Raw genomic sequence first — 15141 nt, 5'->3', positions numbered from 1 at the left:
TCTTGGTTTATAAAAGAAACATTTTGTTCGTACTTCTCCAATAAAACGTTCCCACGAACGATTAGTACTTCGCCATTTCCACGGAGCACCAAGATCGGCCACTCGATCTGATTCCAGTTCATCACTTCCTTTATCTGAAAATTATTTGGAACGTTTCATACTATAAGTCCTGATATTAATACTATTTCGTAATAACAAATTAAGAGCAGATATAATAACAAATTAAGAAATGTTAAATAATCATTTAAAAACTTTGAATAAATAAACAAAAGAAGAATTTTAGAAATATTGAATGTTTTGAGTTCGCAAATTCGCAAATTCACTTATCGTTCGCAACTAATTAAACAACGATTATTGAAACGTAAAATATAGGAAAGTAACTTTTGTTTAGAATTTTTATAACACGTAATGCGTAGCAGGTACGACGCGTTATGCTTGGGCTACACTATGCGCGTTATCGCGAATCGGATTCGCGAATCGTGCATTTGTATGCCATTCGTGCTAAGCACACATGGTATACAAATGCACGATTCGCGAATCCGATTCGCGAAAACGCGCATAGTGTAGCCCCAGCCTTATTTATCTTGCAATTAATAAAAAAAATAATTAAAAGACAAATATTGATTAAAGTATGTTATGTATGATTAAAACACATATTTCAGAAAAAAATATGTTGCTCAAAGTTCGTAATAGCAAAGTGCCGGCTTGTGTACCTCGTCGTTTGCGAACAATTCCGGTTTCCTCAGGGTAGGAGTGGCGAAATCGAAGTCCACCGCGGTCTCGCCGAGGGACGTAAAGTCCGGGATCTTCGAGGGTGAGCTCGATGGCGCGCGGCCGACCTTCCAGCATTTTATGAGTCTTGGTGCACCGCCCAGTTCACACTCGTATAAACTGCGGGCAAAGTTAAGTGCAGCTTAAGGTCAGTCCGACGACATTTTTAAAGACGCTTCGGCGTGTCGCGTAAAACCCTCTGAAGTTTAGTTTTGCATAAACGTGCCCGTACTTTTTAAGCTTCCGTCTAAGGAAGACCTAAAGAACGCGAGTTCGAGTTACGCCACGCTGTTTCTCAGGAGTTTTGCAGTTTTCTGTAATTATAATAGCAACAATCGAGGGGATGCCTTTCTCGCGGCTGAAAGATGAGATATTTTGTCTTGAAGTGTTATACACGGACACAATGGACACATTCGATCGATCGAGGATTTCGGCCATTCGTACTAATAAATAATAATTATGCAAGTTGAAATAAAGACATTTTAGTTGAATAACTCTATTCAAACAACGTACTTCTTCTTAATTATCGAAAGAATTAATTATGCAAATTGAAATAAAAACGTTTCAGTTAAATAATACTCGCACACTTTTTCTTAATTACCGAAAAGAGTTTTCAGATGTCAAAACCAATAGATGAGAGTCGTTAGTAGAACCCGGATGCCATCGCGCTTGTTGAATCTCCGTGGTTGCTTCGAAGTCGCCGAAATTATGATTCCTGTAATCAAAAAATGCAGGTACTGAAACATAATATTCAGTTCGTGCGTGAGACATAAAATCCACTTCAATTATCCTGCTAAATTTACAAATTATATATTAAGCTATGACTTTGCTATAACGCAGGAGCGACAATTAAAGTTTAAAGAATAAGTATGTGTATAATGATATCTCGAATCTACATGTGTCGAATACATTACGCAAAATTTGATCATTATTTGCAAGTAATTTAATAATGATCACTCAGGGAATAGAAAAGTTAAAAGTTATATTTGTACTGTATAATGTGCAGTATAATTGTTATTTTCCTATAATTAATTTTAAAAAATTATTAAAAAATAGATTCCAATCCGTTATGTCTGATTGAAACAATAGAAACATGGACGGAGTTCCACGAATGTGAGATATCGATCCAAGCTGGACTCGCGCCTAAGCAAGGAGAGGCGCGTTCGGCCGCGCGGATGAGCATTAATGGCTTTATAATCTAATGAATTTTTAGGTTGAACGTCGGGAAGGACGAGCGGAAAATCCAGATAGGTTTTTCCACGGGATTTATTGCCGAGAAAGAAAAGATGGGAGAAACGGGAGGGGAGGAGAGCGCCCGTCGCTTATCTCCCGTTCGTCGGCGCCTTCCGACCGATGCGATGACCAACAAACCAAGAGTCTAGCTTACAGATTTATCCGCGTGAAGATAACAATGATTATTTGACTCCGAGGAAATATATTCGAATCTCGGACAGATTCCATTCTCTTCGTCTTCATATCTCAGGTTTCCATTTCATTCTTAAAGAATCTTTCCAGAGGAACAATTTTAACAGATTTTACGTTCCTATATATACGTTTTTCGCGAAAGCTTTCTTTTTATAAAAGATGCTAAAATGTTAATATTTAAATATATTTTCTCAAAATGCTGTTATTATCTTTACGCAGTCGGGATGATTTTCTGAATTGAGTAGCCGTCCTGCAGCCTTTCTCCGGAAGACAACTACGCTTTGTTTAGTTATAATCCCGATGCGCAGAGTTCATAATTGTTTGCGCTCTACGTGAACGTTATTATTTAATTCGCCCATTTACGGAAAAAAGTTACGAAAATTCGTCTCGGAATCTTAAATGAGAGCGACGGCCGCGGCAGAAGCGGCAGTGACTTAAACGCAATAACGAGTAATACGCAGGGAAGTTCCTGGAATAAAATGATACGACACCGTGTAAGATCTACTTTGAAGTCAGGTCCGTGCCGTTCTTTGTACAAATTGCGAGAAAAGCGCAGCGCAAAAAGCCCGTCCACCGCCACCGGGGTTAATACGTTTACGTAGGAAAATTATTTTTAATTTTTCTAGACGTGCCCCGGACGAGAAAAAGAGAGAGAGAGATGGACAGAGGTGAGGTCGGGACATGAGGGTGTGGCAGAATGCGCGGCACCGCCGTGTAAGAATTTCTTAATTAGATTCGAGCAGCTGCGTGGCCTTTCATTCTTTTGTTTTCGACGAGAAATTTCCGGTAAATCGCGATGGCGATGCCCGGATCCGGCCACGCTTGTGACAAAGAATTCGCGCTTTATTAAATGTTTTAATCGATCCCAGATTTAAGCTTCGTATATTGCTTCGATATCCCTTTTTCGTCTTCAACAGCAGTCACATACCATATTGTTTAAAAATAAATTGATTTATCGACTTATTTAATTACTTTTTTTTAAATGTAACGAATACCAAAGGAATCGAATCAAACAAAAGTCTAAAAATTGATATATCTCTTCTACCTTAATCAAATACTTCAAAAACGGTATCAGTCTTTAGAAACCAGATATGTTTTCTGTTGTCTTTCGTAATTTTCAACTTGAGATTTTTAAATAAGTGTCAAAGTGATATTCTAAAGAAAGGCACAAAAGGGGAAGAAACCGAATAAAGTATTAGCTTGATTTTATACATTTTTACTCGTTACACTTTCCTTATGAAAAATACACAATATCAGAGATCTTAGATAGCAATATGCCTATTTTATTTAATATAAATGATCAGAAAATGGATATTTATGATACGCACTCTTCAAATCTTTTTTCGGTGCCAGCGTCAACGAATATCGAATACACAATGGGGGGCTGCGAGCGCCCTTAAATGCGTTGGTCCTGTTGCCATTCATTTTATTTAGGAATATTCAACGCCATCGAACGGAGCATCTCCGCGGGCAACCATCGCAGTAATCAAGACAGCTTAATACCTATCAGAATACGCGCACGGGCGCGCCTGGCCACGCGCGCGAAGGGGTAGGCATAAATTCTGATAATTCCGAAATTGTGACAGAACGAAGAAAAATTCTCGGGAGAGGTCGCGGTGAAAAGTGCGAATAAATCGTTGCGTATGCCTTTGTCAACGAAACGGTGGCGAGTCGGGCGAACACAGGAGGGTCGGAGTCACGAGGGTGAGAGTCACCACCACCAACCACCACTACCACCACCACCACCACCACCACCACCACCACCACCGCTGCCATGTCTGGCCCTTTTTTTCACCCTGTCCCTGTCCTCTTCGCTCCTCTATCTCCTCTACGTTCCTGCCTCTATCTCTCACCCCGTTCCCACTCTCTCCCGTTCTCTTTACCGGGGTGCGTGCGTACATTTTTATCAATTATTAAGAACTCCTGGCGCTTGTGCTGGTGGCCGTGTCGCCGTTCTGCGCGGGACGTATGTACTAACGGGGTGTATATCCCGGAGAACGTTGTGTGCCGGTGATACCCGATGCCCACTGTCTTTTTCTCTCCGGGCACCGGGGCCCTTTTGCTCGCTTTTTCTGGCATGCCGCGGACATTAATAACGGCCACGGGCTAACCACCGCCGTCAACCCCCTCGCCAACGTTACCGTGTCCAGCCGCGGAAAGTGCGAGAGTAATAATAAAATATACGAAATGTAGGCGAGAGAGCATCGCTGCGCGGAGCGCGAGCGGGGGGTGGCTCGGCCGCGCCGAGGCCGACAAAACAAACGTCGCGACGTTACGGTGTACCTTTCATTGTCCGCGAAGGTACGCGGATCTCCTCGCGTTATAATAATTTAGAGCGACGCTGCGAGCTCGCGTCGACTCTGCCGGGCCCTGATTTTAGCTTAATAGAACGCCGCGCCGCGCCGCGCCGGCCGATTCGGCCGGCTTGTCCCGCGCGCCACGTTTGTTCCTCGCGAGATTGTCATTATTTTCACGGACCGGAATTTCAACTCGCCTGACGGCGCAAAATTATGACGATTTGTATCGAGGATTTATATACTTGAGGTATAGAGACAATTTAGCAATTCGAGATTGATATATTATCGACTCAAATAACTTTCGACATTATAGTTGTTTGCCGCTATATAATAAGTCTATTCCCATTTTGTTTAATTAATTAACAGAAAAGATGGGAAAAGAAGAGAACCGAGATTGCTTCAGATGTCGCAGAATTTGCAATTAAATGAATCTTGTTCGTGTCGTTCGAAGACACGCCACAGCGGGGCAATTTTTAACCCACTTATATCTCGTTTTAGGCAGAATCTCGATGGTATTTCGTAATCTTTGATCGCACGTCGATGTAACGGGCTGCCACATGGCTTTTACGTCGGCGTTACGCCCTTTACAGCGATCGTGCACTTCGAACCCCTGCGGGGACAACGTTCAACCGCTTAATTCTGCCCGGCGAGCAGAGCCCGTAACGGCGTAATATCGTTCAGTTACTCGGAATACTTTTATTACGGCCTCGCGGAAGTGTGGCGCGTGAGGAAAGGGGCGGCTAAGACTAAGAGGGGTTGGTCGACGGCGGAGTTGGCGGGGGCTTCCGGGCCTCCCGGGCCATGCTCACGATATAACGAGGGCCATTATGATAAGCGGATGCATAGATTAGACATTACTCGTTAACCCGCCTGCTTGTGACGCAAGGACACACAACCTCGCGCTATCAAAGGAGCTCGATGAGAAACTGACGACCGACCGCGGGACCGGTGGTCCTAATTACGGTTTGTCATAAAATTGATTACTTTATTTTTTTTTAAATAAAATAATTACGTTAACGGATTAATGCGTCGAATGTCAGAATGCTATAGTTTTATTCAATTTTCGAGGATTAAGGTGAAAAATTTGCGTTTTAAAAATATTTAATGTACCGTAAATTAACAAGTGATAAAAAATAATTGATTAATATGACAAAACGATTAATGTTTCACTTTTTACGTCAATAATATACGTGACGGAAGATCACAGCAGATCACAGCATCGTGATTAACCGATCCTGAATCGTGCTCTTGTTGAGCGCATCTCATTCCGCCTCATCGGTACCCGGTTACGGCGGCAGCCGCGTTTACACAACGGAAGTTGGCGTTCTCTCGTCCCGAAAGGGGACGGAGAACGCCCCGCTCGTCCGAGGGCGCGGGGGGCGGCCCATAAAATCGGGATGTTGCGCAAAATATAACGACCGACGTTCTCCTGGCGCTAGCTGACGCTCCCGTCGTAATTCATCCCGACTCTCGCTTGCCTTCGCCTTCCCGACGACACCTGCGTCGGCAACTAAGCCCGTTAATTCTCGACGCCGCGGCGCGCTCAGGCAGCGTCGCGCGTCTCCATCGCCTCCTGCCATCGGCTCACGCCTGGTACCCGGTTGGCTTCCCGGTTGCCCTGTCCTGACACGTTCCGGTTCTCGATCTTCGCCGGCACTTACCCCCGTAGGTAGTGCGCCGTATTCGCCCCGATGACGAGGGTGTCGAGCCTCGTTGAGTATTTCGTGGCGGTACACACGCCAACGTATCGCACTTGGCGCGGGATAATTAGGCAATGTGTAATAAGCGCGAGTCATAAATATCGTTTGAAAGCAGTTAGTCGAGACAGAGACAGAGGCAGAGAGAAAGAGAGAGAGAGAGAGAGAGAGAGAGAGAGAGAGAGAGAGAGAGAGAGAGAGGAGGGGGGGGAGAGAGAAAGAGAGAGGTGTGTTGTAGTTAACGGCTTAATATCGATCTGAAGATTCTGTATGTCCGCAGACAGAATTTAAAGAAATCATTGGAAAATTTAATTGTTATATTAAGCGCTGCACAAATTAGGTGTTTGATCAATTATATTTAGAAATAGAGAAATATTCATGCAATATAATATTTCTTTTCAAATAAAAACTGGGGGGATGGATCAATCTTTCATGACTTTGACGAGATTATTTAGCCCCGCTAATTATTTTCCCTTAATAATTACACCTCTATCTTCAATCTTAGAATTTCCCATTCCATATTAATCTAAAATAAAATTCCACGGCGTAATGGATTAACGAGCTCGACGGTGTTTTATTTTTTCTAAGACTGAGGAGGAATCAGATCGTGATATCGACTTTGTGTCACGCGAGCGCGTGTCTCTGGACATGAAACGCGCCGCTAGAAACGGACGAAGCGGACGTAGGTGACCAACGGAAAACGGCAAACAAAGGATACCGAGTGCTGAGTGCGAGAACAGGAGTGCCCGGGCATCCCCGGACCGTGCTCGTGGCTAGCACACGTACCGCTGTAATTAAAAGAACCGACAGATGTGTCTCTCTCTCTCTCTTTCGCCGTCGGCTTTTATTTCGTTACGCGACGACGACGATGACGACGACGAAGCCAACGACGACGACGACGACGACGACGACGACGACGACGACGACGACGAAGACGACGACGATGATGGCGACTGAAACACACGTCTCGCGTATTTAAATTCTCCGCTGTGGCGCGACGCTCGAAATTCTTTGATTAGACGAAGGTAGGAACTCTGGCAAACGAATGCATAAGTCCAAGTGTGTGAACAATTGGTGTCGTGATAATTGAGCAAATTGGGATTGAATATCTCCATAAGAGATGTTCTCTATTTTGTCAGAAAAAATTGTGTACGGATATGAGAAAATTCCTCCGACTTAAATTTTATTTTTATATTTCTTTGAAAAGACAAATTAATTTAACTGTGTCGATGTAGAATATTTCCAAAAGTTGCAGCTTACGAGATTTGCGATTATTATAGATTGTGCTCTAGCATAGTTGCATTTTCTATTATTCAAAAATCAAAACCGAGATTAGATGACAATGTTGAAGATCTGTGTATGTACCTGTGTGGTTATTATTAAATATAGATTTTTCGGTAAAAAAAAAGCATTGATGACCTATGCTGAAGAAGGGAGGGGGAGAATATTTTTGCGATGAAGTATATGTAAAGACGACGCGGCAGATAAATGAATATTTTCATTCATATATCGCGAACAAATACCGTCCGATTATATATAAGCGTGACGCTGCGAGCTTTTTAATTCTGCGCGACCTCTCATAATTCAACTCTTTCGTTAACGCTGATTCGACGAGAAATATCGTTCGGCCGGCAATAAAGTTTCAGGCCGCGGCGGCCTGATAAAGCGCGACACACGTAAACCGTAAAACGGCTTATACGCTTTTTCCTCGGTGTGCCGACATTTTTCAAAAGGCGCGGATATCATCGGGGACCATCTAAATCATCCCCGCGTGCGAATACAGCGCGACCCTATGCTCGGCCTCCGCAAACAATCCCCTCTCGTCGCCGCCCTGCGATTCCTCACTCACCGCCGAGTACAACCGTGCTGCTGCCGGCAAGCCGGTGATTTTCGTTAGTGCTTGCTCATCGAAAAAAAGTAAAAAAAAAAAAAAAAAACAAAGATAGATTCGAAGTGGGGATGCACGGAGGACGTAGTAGATGTCGCGTGTTTGGAGAAACGCGGCTCTCTCGCTTTCTCTCTTTTTCCCTCCGCATGATCATGCGCGTGTGCGTGTCTCTGCGTAGCACCGCGTGTGGTCGTCCGAGATTAGCCTCGGGTTTATATCGGGATTACATATGTAAAACCATTAGGTTAAATCATTTTTTAAATAAACGCGCGTGGCCCTTTCCCCTACCCGCGGTCCAGCGGTCCGGGTCAGATAGGAGAACGATCCTCGCGCGTTTGCGTGAAAGGGGTGGAGGAGGAGGAAGGGATGAGATATTCCGTAGCACGTTCAACATATGCTCGAGGAACTCCAGCGCGCGCTCCGATTGACCGTTTCTGCAATGCGCCCGCGAAATTTTCACATTCGGAAATAAATGAGCTTGCACGCGTGACAGATTAGCCCGCGAGCTTTATGGCGCCTCATAAATCTGTCTTCTTTACTGTTTGTCTTTCAACCCGAAGCGGTTACAAACGAACATCAGAATACGCGCGTTCAATAAATATCGTGCTTTTTTTTCGACGTTTATCTGCTTAAAGGCTTAAACAATTACGATAATTGCGAAAGTTTAAATCAGCTGGTCATTCAGCCTGAACAATATGGGCCAGCTCGATAGTTTAGCTAAAAATAATAAAAATAATATTGTAAGTGATTCTTCTGTTTTAATACACTTAAATTTTAAATACTATACTTTGAGAAACATCCTGTATGCATGAATTGCAATTTTAAACTTTGTAGCGCGTTTGACACTCTGCCTGACCATAAAAGTTTTTTTTCACTTAGTCGGTCTGATACGACGAGTGGTTTATCTACTTAATCTAATTACGTTTAAGTCTGACTACCTATGCCTTTATCTACTGACCTATTAGGCTTAACCTGTTTAAGCTTAACCAGTTGTTATTTAAATATTTATTATTTTCTTTAAATTACCGCACAAATAGAACGTTTAATGTGAAAAAATCAAATTTAATTTTTAGATAAGTGCAGCTGTCGGCGCGGCGGTTCGAAGTACAGCGTAAAACTGAATATTTTTCGGCTGTGGTAAAATCGCAATCTGGCAGTTACATCGTGCAAACAGTGACTCGCGATACGATGGTTTTTAATATAAATTTTGAGGAATGCGTGGTCATGTGTGGAAGATATGAAATACCGTCGCCGGCGTATGTACACGTTCACGCTCTTTCGCCACCATAAACATTACGTGCGCATCACGTCCAGACAAATATTTCTTTCACTCCGAACGCAATATTATTCTGCATTTTTTGTTCGATCTAAAAATATATATAAATTCAATTCACCGCGCGGAGCGATACCGCTGCTGGGGGCTTGCGATTTTATCGCTTGTTAAATGCCGACGTGTCGTAAAGATGATCGGCGCAATAAATCTCGAGTATAAACGCAGGTCGATGCTTCATCGTGTCGCGTACGATAATTTCTTCCCCGAAACTTTCACATCCTGACAGATTGGAAGCGGCAAAAGTAATCACTCGAGCATTTTATTATCTTATTAGCTAATCGGCGACGAGATATATCGTAATTTCGTTGAAACTCGATAACAAAAAAGATTCTTATGACTCATCGTCTCACCCTGAGTTGTGCATACGTCCGTGATACGCTCCACATTTTTCTAGATAGTAATCGTAGTATCTGCTATAAAAGCTCTTTAATAAGGTCATTAGTCGGGGAAAGGTTGTAGTATAATTACACGTGTCTATTATCTACTTTCCGCTTCTTGCTGCAGGCGTTACGGCGATTCGCCTGTTTCGCGGAGCTCAGAATCTGGCTCGCAGATGAAGAGCCGGCATTAGGGGTTTACGAGGCGAACACTCCGAGGGTGGTTCGGCGAGACGTTCGCGGTGCCGGCGAGTGGATTGGGTAAAGGTCGGCGGGGGCGGTGAGGGGGTGGTTATAAGAGGTGAGAATTATTCATAAACGTAGGCTGACTTTTCGTGGCGGGAAAGAGAGAGAGAGAGAGAGAGAGAGAGAGAGAGGAGAGGCGCGCGAGTGGGAGGGAAGAAACGGGCGTAGATTTCTCTCGCTGTTCCCGAGAAGCTGAAATCTACCGAATATTAAGGCAGGTGAAGGGTGACGGGGAAGGTGGGCAGGGCAAGGTCCTCCAGGCCGCATAATAAACACATAACGGTAATCCTTAAAACAATAATTAGCTGCGCGGGCCAACCAAGAGGCGACGATCTTACGGCGCCGCGCGAAATGGCGTCGCTTTCGCAATTCGTTGTCGAATTAATACCGGGACTCGCGACAGTGTAGCGCTACTCACCCACACCGTGACCGCATTATGCGGCGGGAATTGTACTTACTTCCTATAGCGATTATCCGCGGGGAGTGTCGCCGCTGTTTTGGGGAGGCGAGCAAACCGTTATATCGTGGCTAAACTGTTGTTATTTACTGCTTTATGAGCACGTCTAATACACTCGTAAAGTAGTACGATTTTTAAGGACTTTGATAACGCACGATAGAGTGATTATTTTACTCACATTATAAGATTGTATCAATTATGTAATATAGAAAAACAATAGGTCAAAAAGTTCTATTTTAGCATCAAAAACTTTAAATCGTCAAAAAATAAGTCTTCGCCATTCGGGTATTATCAGAATCGTAAGATGTCAGTAGATAAAGACTGATCAGACATAAATATAAGTAGATTACTACTGATTGTATCAAACATTTCAAAATTTAAAAACGCTGCAAAATTTAAAGTTGATTTATACACAGAATGTTCCAAAATGTAATATTTCACAAAATAATACTTCGATTAGTAAAAAAAACTGTTATAACAAAAATCTGAATTTATTAATTTTTCATCTAGGATTTTTTAATTGGCAAATTTCACGATTTATGCTATATTTTAATTTAAATGTTTGCAAAATGATGTATATACATGAAAATCAGCAATTTTTATGTGTGTATTAGATTCAATATAAAAACAAACTTATGGAAATAATTTTCTTGTATTCTTATTGATAGGAATTGCGTGAATATACGCTTTACAAAGCAAAGTATCTTCGTCGTTAATCTGATGAGACGAAAACTTGCGCATTTACATTTCGCGCATCTTTTCTCTCGGTGGTGCAAACGAAACTGCCAGATTCTTTGATCCTCAGGGATGCTGAAAACATCCGAGGAGGACGAAAAAGTCTCCCAAAGGTGAGAGAGTCGTGCGGGGATCTGTCGGGAAGGGTAAAAAGGAGCTCGGAATGAAACGGAGTGAGACCGAAGGGGTGCCGCGAAGTGGTAATAGTTTTAATCCGGTGTCTTGAAGTCAGGATTTGGCGGCGCGGCAGTTAGTGGCTGCCAGTAAGTCCAGGCGAACCCACTTCGCGCTCTGATATCATAATCCGAATAATCACTATTATTGCCGCCATTTGCTTAATCCGAAGCCCGTCCTCTCCGCTCCGCCGCGGGTCGCAAGCTGCGGGACCTGTTATTCGGTTTCAGAACGAGAACGATGAGGACGTCGAGCGTCTTATCGAAAGTTGCCTTTTGCATTTTTAAATCTCTTCAATTATTTCGACGCTCTGGAACGAGAACGACCAAGTCTAAACCAAGTCTGCGATTCGGAAATTACTGGACTGGACAAATATCTGTTGTACTTATTACTTTTTGTAATTAGTGGACATTGACCTACTTCATGTAATGATAATAATTTATTAATTCTATCGAGTAATTCTTAACGCATAAATAATTTAAAAAATGAAATTGTAAGTTATTAATGTCTCGCGCGAAAGCAAAAACTATACGTTCTTATAATACGAATAATTTTCAAAGTTAGAACACAGTACACTCTTTCCTTGACCTTCTCTAATATTCTCTTGGATCGGTCTAATCCTTGTATCGCGTATCTATAGTTACTTGAAATCGCGAGATGATAACACGCTCGAAGTTTCAGACCATTGGCGAGGTCACGCCGCTGGGTCTACCGGAAGTTTCGCCGGCAATAACGCATAAAGTTCATTTAGCCTTATTTAAGCTGACTGGAAGGTGGCAGACATTAAATCCCCGAGATTCGTTCTAATGGCCGCGACTCACTCAGAAACTGCTCCGCGTGATCTTTCGCGCGGTGTGCGCGCATAATGCGTCGTGCGTTCTTAATAAATTCGCTCGAATCCGGGCAGGCCGGGCGAAATCGCCCTAAGTGAAACGACGAAAAAACTTTAGCGCAAACTGCCGCTCTTAATCTGGACAGTTTGTTTAGCGGCGGTCGGTTGTTCCTCTCTGCCTTGCTTTCCTCTTTCTCCCTCTTTTTCGCGTTGCCCTCGCTTTCCCTTTCCCTCTCGAGAAATAAGCGGTTCGTTCGCTTCCGGAAAAAGTTCGGAATTACGAATTAGCAGGAAGTCGGGGAAGGTACCTGCATTTATTCTGAATTCAGCTTATTATGAAATTATAATGCGTGGGACGACTTAAAACGAGTCGGTTACCCCTTTCGCGTTTATTCCGCCGGTGGATTAAGAGTCATCGTATTTCGCTATTAATTACGCTTAATTCAGAGGCGAGTTTTTAGTTGTAGGCGATACCTATCTTTATCTCGAAATATTTTGTAAGTCTCGTATTACGATACTTTAAAAAACTCCAAAAATTTATTTTGCTTAAAATCATCAACACATGTCAACATTATTTTAGTTAGATATAATGTTTTATAATTGCTTAGCTCTCTTTGTGACTATATTATACGAGATTGTGATTCTATCACTGACGAACAAGGTAATAGCGCGATATTACAGAATGGACATTAGGCGCGGATGCACGAAGGACGTTCAGGATACTGATCGACTACGATCGACTGCACCGTGATCCAGCGACGCGCGAGCGCGTGTAATCTCCAACGGCGCCCGTAATTGCGCGACGTTCTAATCGCCCGAAAGATTACGACCGGGGGTCGGAGCGCAAACGGGACCGGGGGCGGCGGCGGCGGTGGCACACACTACCGGGTAATGTTACGCGAGACAGTAGTCTCGGGTGGCATGTGTCGTTGATGAGGCGGTTAGTATTCAGCGGTGCTTCCCGGCCCCCCGGAACTTTTGAAAACTAACCGAGTAAAGCCACCTTAATTCCATAAGAGGGAGGCCGAAGGGGTTCCCCGGGCGTCACCGTAACACCCTCTTAATTACAGGATATTAGGACGCCTACGGGAGACGCGGCGACGGCGCGCGGAGGAAAGGCAGATAGCGCGATTTATTATCCGCCGCTAACCTTATCTCCGTTTTTACGAGTCAGACTTTCTTGGTGCGCGTTTTCTTTCCGGATGGTGTGATTCGGCATGCCGGGGCACCGAAATGAGACACCGATCGTCGACATCGGTCGCTCCGGTGTTGCTAATTTAATTATTTTGTCGCATTCCCGTGAATACTCGGAGAAACCGTTAACAAATACATTTCAACTAATATGCTTTACAAACTTATTTTTAAAAGATCTAAAGATGTATATGTGATTAAGAACAAATTGCTGTGGTTCACTTACATAATTGTTTTATCGTGACATGATTATCCGTATTAAGATCTTATTTTTTTTGTGAATTAAGATTTAGATAAGCAAGCCTTTCTTTATTGCTTGCATAATATTTAAACGCAATTTTCATAGAGGCAATACAGAGATTTCCAAGATTAATGTATACATTGTATACTCACGTGCAAAGAATCTCTTCTTTGCCGCCTTCGTAAACGGCATCCTTGCCCCATCGTTTCGGCAATTCCATGAGAGCGATCCCCAACTTGCCCCATAGTGCCAGTTGCGTTGCTGTCTCGTTTATCAGTACGTTTGTGACCTCAAATATCGGCGGATCTGTTGGCCGTAGTGTCTATAAAGAATAAAAAGTAAAGAATATTGTTAGTACGTGGTCATAAATATTATTTCATCTTAATAACATTACCGTTTATAATTTTGCTAATGCGATATAAAGAATTGAAGTTAAGATTTCCTGATTTCAAATTTTAGTTGCCTATAAAGATCTATAAAGAAATCACTTTTAATAAAGATACAAACGCGAGAGAGATACACGTGAGATTAACAGATATCTTGCCACAGCTAGAATTGCATCTCGTTTCTGTAACGTGGATACGTCCTCGTGCATCCGTTAAGATAAAGACTTCCGAATAAAGATCTCATCACACAGCTGGGACCGCGCTTTCATTAATTAAAATTCTAAGAAGGCAGGCGAAGCGAGAAAGAAAAGTGGTATGTCGCCGATCCCGAAAGCGTTCTTGCGCGAGGTATAAATTCATTATTACACGAGCCAGTAAGCACGCCGCAGGATTCCTCGCCCGATCGCGCCGTTTTCTCTTTGGACCCTTCCTCCCTTTCCTTTTTTCCACCCTCCCCCACCCGTCTGTCTACCTATCTACCCGCCGCGAGATATCTTACCCGTCCCATTGCTCCACCCGCTTTCCGAGACGCGCATCGTCTATCGATTAAAAACTTTATAATACGATCCCGCTCCTCGTTTGTTTTCCAGTTTGATTTTTATCGTGCTGTCCCGGGAAAAAGGCAGGTGCGCAACGTCGCCCGCTCTTTTCCCCCATCGCAAACCTCCTGATACCTCTTCGACGTTCTTCTCCGCCACCCCCGTCGTTCCACCTCCTTGCCCCGATATTTAATTTCGAACTAAGTTCGGCAACGCGAACATCATTACGAAGCGGCATCCCCGCAGGTGGGGTATCGGCGTGTATCAAGGGGCAATTACTTTTTTTCCTACCCAGAGGCTGGTTATTCCCCGGGTTTCTCCGATAGGGGAGACTTCTTCGTCTCGATATATCGGGTATCGTGTCTCGCGTTCGACGTGGCCTCGCGAAAGCGCAGACGAAGCGAACGAAATAAACTTGCGCGAGGTATGTCGTGGATCTTCAAAGTAAAAATATTTTAATAATATTTTAAAAGGTATAGGTTAATGTGGGGGTACATTCTGACAACATTTTATTTCTTTCGGAACTTATGCTTACCAAGAATCATTGCGCCA

At 43.4% G+C, this 15141-nt stretch overlaps 1 protein-coding gene across 1 annotated transcript in view; it reads right to left on the bottom strand.

Moving 5' to 3' along the window:
- The window catches only part of Mbo (nuclear pore complex protein Nup88), a 64542-nt gene that overhangs the window by 3500 nt on the left and 45901 nt on the right, over positions 1–15141 (bottom strand). Inside the window, exons 2-5 of the mRNA XM_071718895.1 lie at positions 13817–13986; positions 1373–1486; positions 714–891; positions 34–134 (exon numbers count right to left, since the gene is read on the bottom strand). Coding sequence (XP_071574996.1) covers positions 34–134; positions 714–891; positions 1373–1486; positions 13817–13986 — 563 coding nt within the window. The remainder of the gene's footprint in view (positions 1–33; positions 135–713; positions 892–1372; positions 1487–13816; positions 13987–15141) is intronic.

Source organism: Temnothorax nylanderi, unplaced genomic scaffold, assembly GCF_030848795.1.
Source record: "Temnothorax nylanderi isolate EJ_2023f unplaced genomic scaffold, tnyl_v1.0 TNYL_tig0007_pilon, whole genome shotgun sequence".
Lineage (NCBI taxonomy): Eukaryota > Metazoa > Arthropoda > Insecta > Hymenoptera > Formicidae > Temnothorax > Temnothorax nylanderi.
Note: the sequence above shows the minus strand (reverse complement) of the source record. Positions and strands in the feature narration are given on the sequence as shown.